General features: G+C 54.7%; 1 protein-coding gene across 1 annotated transcript; it reads left to right on the top strand.

Moving 5' to 3' along the window:
* Positions 1–3,426: 3,426 nt before the first annotated feature.
* TMEM158 (transmembrane protein 158) lies at positions 3,427–5,253 on the top strand. Its single transcript, XM_047696019.1, is given in 4 exon segments — positions 3,427–4,138; positions 4,140–4,195; positions 4,197–4,330; positions 4,333–5,253. Coding segments are annotated over 4 exon segments (888 nt in total). The 5' UTR covers positions 3,427–3,718; the 3' UTR covers positions 4,611–5,253.
* Positions 5,254–6,442: the final 1,189 nt, after the last annotated feature.

Here is a 6,442-nt window from a genome sequence, read left to right on the forward strand (position 1 = left end):
GAAAAGGAAAGAGGACAGGTAGCTGGGAGTATCATTGTTTCCTCACTGTTTTCCAACCTTCATATAATGTGGTTATAAAGTAATACACTGAATATGTTTGTAACATACAATATATGTTTTTAATGTTTTTATTTATTTTTTAAAGATTTTATTTATTTATTTGACAGAGAGATCACAAGTAGGCAGAGAGGCAGGGGGAAGCAGGCTCCCCGCTGAGCAGAGAGCCCGATGTGGGGGCCGATCCCAGGACCCTGAGATTATGACCTGAGCCAAAGGCAGAGGCTTAACCCACTGAGCCACCCAGGCACCCCTTAATGTTTTTAGATATGTAACTCTTTTATGATTCTATGAAGGTAATAAAACATACAGATGAAATTTTCCCTTATTTTAATGTTGCAAACCCATATTGTTGTTTATATGTTACAAACCTATATTATCAAATGGTACAAACCCATATTATCTCTTATAAAAATACTATACAGCTGATGGTGAATTATGTGTGTAAGTCCAACAACCAAACTTCAAGGTCCTGTGTTGTTTATCCTGAAGGATCACAGCAGGATTTTGTCAGCTGAACTGAAGGACTGGGGGAAGGAGATCATTGCGTATAAGATGGCATTTCGGACTCAGCTTCCAAAACAATTTTCACCCCTTAGACAACAAATATTCAAAGATGCAACCTTCAGAGAAATCAAGAACAAATCAACTTGAGAGAATTTCAAATATGGAAAAGCGAGCAGCACACAGTAAAAGCCACGAATACAAGCACAGAATATCAGCCATATTGTATATATAATATAACATGTTCATATATGTTTATAAAACATGCATTTTTTTAAGGATTTTATTTATTTGAGAAAGAGAGAGAGGCGGGGGAGAGCAGAACAGAGGGAGTGGGAGACGCATTGAGCGTGGACCCTGACTCAGGGCTCGATCTGAAAACCCCGAGATCATGACCTGAGCTGAAATCAAGAGTCAGACACAACCGATGGAGCCACCCAGGTGCCTCAAAATATGCATCTTTATAAAGAAGCTCAACTGAAATTTTTCTCAAGATAAAACAGGTTTGCACGATATACTCTCTTACCTTCTGTCAAAGGAGAAGCCCAGCCTCCCTAAGGTGAGACGTCACCAGTTCTGAGCCCCTACTCTGTGCCAGGTACTTTTCATGTTGCTGGTAACCCAGCAGCAAACAGGCCAGAAAGTAACAGTTCTTATCTTTTCTTCCCAAATTCCAATTGTCCAAAAAGACAGCAGATCAGGGCACCTGGCTGGTTCAGTGGGTTAAGCCTCTGCCTTCGGCTCAGGTCATGATCTCAGGGTCCTGGGATCAAGTCCCGCATCGGGCTCTCTGCTCTACAGGGAGCCTGCTTCCTCCTCTCTCTCTGCCTGCCTCTCTGCCTACTTGTGATCTCTGTCTGTCAAATAAATAAATAAAAGAAACATTTTTTTTTTAAAAAGACAGCAGATCAATCTAGAAAACACACGCTTAATTGTCCCTCTGCATGAGGATGAGGTCTCAGAGTCTGGGGCACGTGTTGGAAAAGTGGGCAGAGGGCAGGTTGCCAGGACACGGGGCTATGGTGGTACAATTTGGCAGCAAACAACTTGACCTGACCCACCCCCTATAGACCTTTGTCTACTGCCTTTCTTGCTGCCTTCGCTACTGGCCAAAGCCAGGAAGCCCCCACCCGTGGCTGAAACCCTAGAAAGTGTCACCCACTGCTGTACGCAGTGGCCAGGCTTAGAATGTCCCCCCCACCTTCAAGACTGGGCCTCGCTCTGCCCTCAGATGCCCTGATGTTCTTGGGCTGACCACTAGCCACACTGCTCAGTCCCCCTACTTGGCGGTTGACAGATTCTGCTTCCGACATGCAAGGCTTGGAGGAAGAGTCACGTATAATAAAAGCATGAAAAGACACACTGTTCTTTCTGGGCGCACCACTTGCCAGCAGAAAAGGAATAAACAAAAGGGGAGTCCTATCCCCTCAGGGAGATTAACCATTTCTATAGAAACCAAGGACCGTTCCAGACACCCACATCAGGCAGGACCAGTAGTAAGAACATCGTAGCAGCCACCATGTGAGCACGTCTGTGGACAGACAGACAGACACTGGGTCAGGCATATTTATCTTAGTATCCCTCCTAGACAGGTACCACTGACCGCCACTGTTCAGATGGAGAAACCAAGGCCAGATCAGAATAATGACTCGCCCAGCTGGAAAGGGGCCAGGTAGGTGCAGATATTTTGAGGCTGTTTTTAGGTCTTTCTCCTCCTAGTTTTTACTCATTGTTAGAAATAATGGACAAAGCTTCCAGAAACATAACCAGCCACAATGCCTAGCAATGGAGTTCTGTTCAGGAAACTTACCTCTGTCAGGGCCATTTTGTTGGCTGCTTCTGCGTGTCCCTCCACCCCTTCCGTCTCAGACTCAGGAATCGCTGGTGTTCACGGAGCACAATGGCTTCAAACCACAGGAGCGTTTCCCTTAGAGGGCATGGTGATCCCCCGCACCCCCACCCCGAGAGTAAGAGGCTACATTACTAGGAAAGTGTTTTTAAAAATATAAATCTGATCGTGGCTCCTTGTTCTTGACTGATACCCGCAACCTGCTGTCCTAACGGGAATTGTCCCTTGACGTGGATTCTACAGACAAACGCTCCACTTCCTGCCAACCAAGGCTGTGCTCCGGAGAAGCGGTTTCCTGGGAGTGAAACTCCCCATCGACACCCCTGGAGCCGCACCGCTGCTGGGCTCACACTCCCACCAGCCCATCTGCAGCCCAAACTCTGTAGAGTTCTTGGCATTTTCCTCAGGGTGCCGCTTCTGGGTCTATTGTGTCCGAGGCGTATTAAAAAACAAACTCTAATAATGAATACTGTTATGCTGAAAAAATAAAAAATTAAAAAAAAAAAAAAAAAAAACTCTACAGATTGGAGATTTGAGATTTCTACCGTGGAAAGGCAGAAAGCCTAGTGGCCCGGAGTCCTGGTTCTGGGTTGGAGGGTGGCCTTGGGGTGCCCGCTCTCGGCCTCAGTTTCCCTTTCTGTAAAACGAGAGGGGTCGCGGTGGGCACTAAGGCGAGACCTCGCAGGCTCACCCCTCCCGCGCGGCAACGGGATGGTCTCCCGCGCAGGACGCAGTTCTCGCCCGGTGCCGCCTCCCCACCACCCCCGCCCCGGAGTCGGACGCGTGGGCCGGTTCCCCCGGCCGGGCCACCTCCCCCTCCCCCGCTCCCGCCCCGCCGCTCCTGCGACCCACTGCTCCGCCCCCGGCCCGGCCTCCCGCCCGCCGCAGGGTCCCAGCCCCGCTCCCCGCGCGCGTCCCGCCCCGCCGGGCGCGTGGAACCCCGCCCTCCCTCGAGTCTCGCAGCCGGGCTGGCGGAGGGCGGGGCGGGGCGGGGCGCGCGGGGGGCGGAGCCGAGTCAGGGAATCCTGCTCCGGGCGAGCGCCGGGCCCTGCAGAGCAGCCGGGCCGTCCGAGGGCCCCCGCGGCGGGGGCGGCGGGGAACCCCAGACGCAGCCGGGCCGGGAGGGATCCCCGAACCGAGCGAGCCGCCGCCGCCTCCGCGCCGCCCCCGCGGGCTGCCAGGTGCCGGGCGCGCCCCCACTCCGCCCGGCTGCCGGCTCCCGCGGTCCCGTCGTCCGCTCGCCGGCCCGTTGCCCGTGCGCCATGCAGCCGCCGCCCGCCCCCCGCGCGTAGGCGCCCGCCGCAGGCCATGCTGCTCCCGCTCGCCGCGCTGCTGGCCGCCGCCTGCCCGCTGCCGCCCGCCCGCGGTGGGGCCGCGGACGCGCCGGGCCTCGGCGGGGCGCCCCCCAACGCCTCCGTGAACGCGTCGTCCGCGGGCGAGCCCGCCGCCCCGCGGCTGCTGGCCTCGGCGGCTCCCGGGACCCCCGAGCGCCCGGGCCCGGAGGAGGCGGCGGCGGCCGCGCCGTGCAACATCAGCGTGCAGCGGCAGATGCTGAGCTCGCTGCTCGTGCGCTGGGGCCGCCCGCGGGGCTTCCAGTGCGACCTGCTGCTCTTCTCCACCAACGCGCACGGCCGCGCCTTCTTCGCAGCCGCCTTCCACCGCGTCGGGCCGCCGCTGCTAATCGAGCACCTGGGGCTGGCGGCCGGCGGCGCGCAGCAGGACCTGCGCCCTCTGCGTGGGCTGCGGCTGGGTGCGCGGCCGCCGCGCGGGCCGCCTCCGGCCCGCCCGCCGCCGCCTCCGGGGCGCCCACCGCGCTGCCCGCCTACCCCGCGGCTGAGCCCCCCGGGCCGCTGTGGCTGCAGGGCGAGCCGCTGCACTTCTGCTGCCTGGACTTCAGCCTGGAGGAGCTGCAGGGTGAGCCGGCTGGCGGCTGAACCGCAAGCCCATCGAGTCCACGCTGGTCGCCTGCTTCATGACCCTGGTCATCGTCGTGTGGAGCGTGGCTGCCCTCATCTGGCCGGTGCCCATCATCGCCGGCTTCCTGCCCAACGGCATGGAGCAGCGTCGGACCACCGCCAGCGCCGCCGCCGCCGCCGCCCCCGCCGCCGTGCCTGCGGGGACCACCGCCGCCGCTGCTGCAGCCGCTGCCGCCGCCGCCGCCGCCGCCGCGGCCGTCACCTCGGGGGCGGCGGCCAAGTGACCCGCCCCGCTCCTCCCCGCGTCAGCCCTGTGGCCGCGCTCTCGGGTGCCTTTCCCGCCGGGAGACTCGGCCCGTGTGCTTCGTGCTGTAGTGACCGTTAGTTCTCCTTCCCGGGAGGGGGCCGCCGGAGGGGCCCCAGCGGCTTGGCCCAGCGACCTGCGTGCCGCGCGTCGTTCCGAAAGGCAGGTGCCAGCCCTTGCGCCGAAGGGTGGGATCCGCAGCTAGGAGAACAGACGGGGGAGACGGGGCCCTTTCCCCTCTATTGTATCCCCCTGCCCCCCTCCCTCCCCGCACCCACGTGCCCTATATTCATGGCAGAAAATGACCAAATCCTGTGTATTTGTTTTATATATTTAATACCTGTTTTAAATGAAAGTTTTAGTAAAAAAAAAAAAAAATCAAATTGCTATTGCTGTAGGAAGAGAAGCTCTTTGTATCCAAACATAGTATTTGAAGTTTGTTGTTTTTTAATTTATTTAAGGGGGGGGAGGCATGGGAAGGATTTCACACCCACATATTGTTACCGCTAAAAATGAACTTTATGAACCTTTTCCAAGTCGATCTATCCAGTGACGTGGCCTGGTGGGCGTTTCTTGTACTTCTGTGGTTTTTTTGGCTTTTAATACAGACATTTTCCTCCAGAGATGCGTATGTAGCTTTTTCTTTATTTGATTTAGGAAAAGGAATCCAAGAATTACAAGTTGTTGCCCTGAAACCTGAAGGAGGGGTGCTCCAGAGTGAGAGGGGCTGATGCTATGTAGGCGAGGCAGGAGATGGAAACTCTGTTACTTTGCCCTAATGGTAATTGTTTTAGCTCTCACCAGGCTGCCCTCCAGTAACCACCTATCCCCACCCCCAGCCTCACTGACATTTGTCACGGTGGCATACAGGGTTTTATGTCATTTGCCTTTTGGTCCCCTGCCTCACAGTCTGTGAAACACCCAGTAAAATGCAAAAATGGTAAAGTCAGTAATATCCCTTGAGCAAGGTATCTTTCAAGGAAACGACACATTTTAAAAAGCATGTAGATTTCCATTTCATATGTGTTAAGTGTTAGCGTAGGAGCACATTTCAAAAGCTAGTTTTAAAACCTGTGATATTATTTTGGCATTAATAAGATTTTTTTTCTTTAAGGTCAATTCTTTTTTTTTTTAAGATTTTATTTATTTATTTATTTGACAGACAGAGATCACAAGTAGGCAGAGAGGCAGTCAGAGAGAGAGGAGGAAGCAGGCTCCCCGCGGAGCAGAGAGCCCCATATGGGGCTCGATCCCAGAACCCTGGGATCACAACCCGAGCCGAAGGCAGAGGCTTTAACACACTGAGCCACCCAGGCGCCCCTCTTTAAGGTCAATTCTTGATTGACCTTGGTCAGTCAACTCTAGTCCCCGATCGCAAGACTTTCCTCACTCCCGGTTTCCACCGCGTAATATCTGCTGGGTAGTACTTTCAGATTTTTCCTGGTTTTCAGAAGAAGGATAAACGAGTAGTCCTTAAATTGACTCCATATAAAAACCATTTTAAAGACCTCTTTAAAAGATTTTAAAACCACTTTCCCTTGTTCCATTTCCTCCCCATTTTCGAGTGAATACTTGATATTGTCCCAGAGCTGTGGTTCTCAGAGTAGGGTCTCTGGGCCAGCAGCACCAGGGAACTGGTTAGAGATGCAAAACTGAGACCCCATCCAGGACCAACTGAATCAGAAACTGTGGGTGGGGCCCACACATCCGTTTTAGCCAGCACTCTAAGGGACCCTGATGCATGTCAAGTTTGAGAACGGTGGGCTAGCGAAAGGGAACCTCCAAAATACGTAGCCTCCTTTTATCTTGGGT

This window comes from Lutra lutra, chromosome 1 (genome assembly GCF_902655055.1).
Source record: "Lutra lutra chromosome 1, mLutLut1.2, whole genome shotgun sequence".
NCBI lineage: Eukaryota > Metazoa > Chordata > Mammalia > Carnivora > Mustelidae > Lutra > Lutra lutra.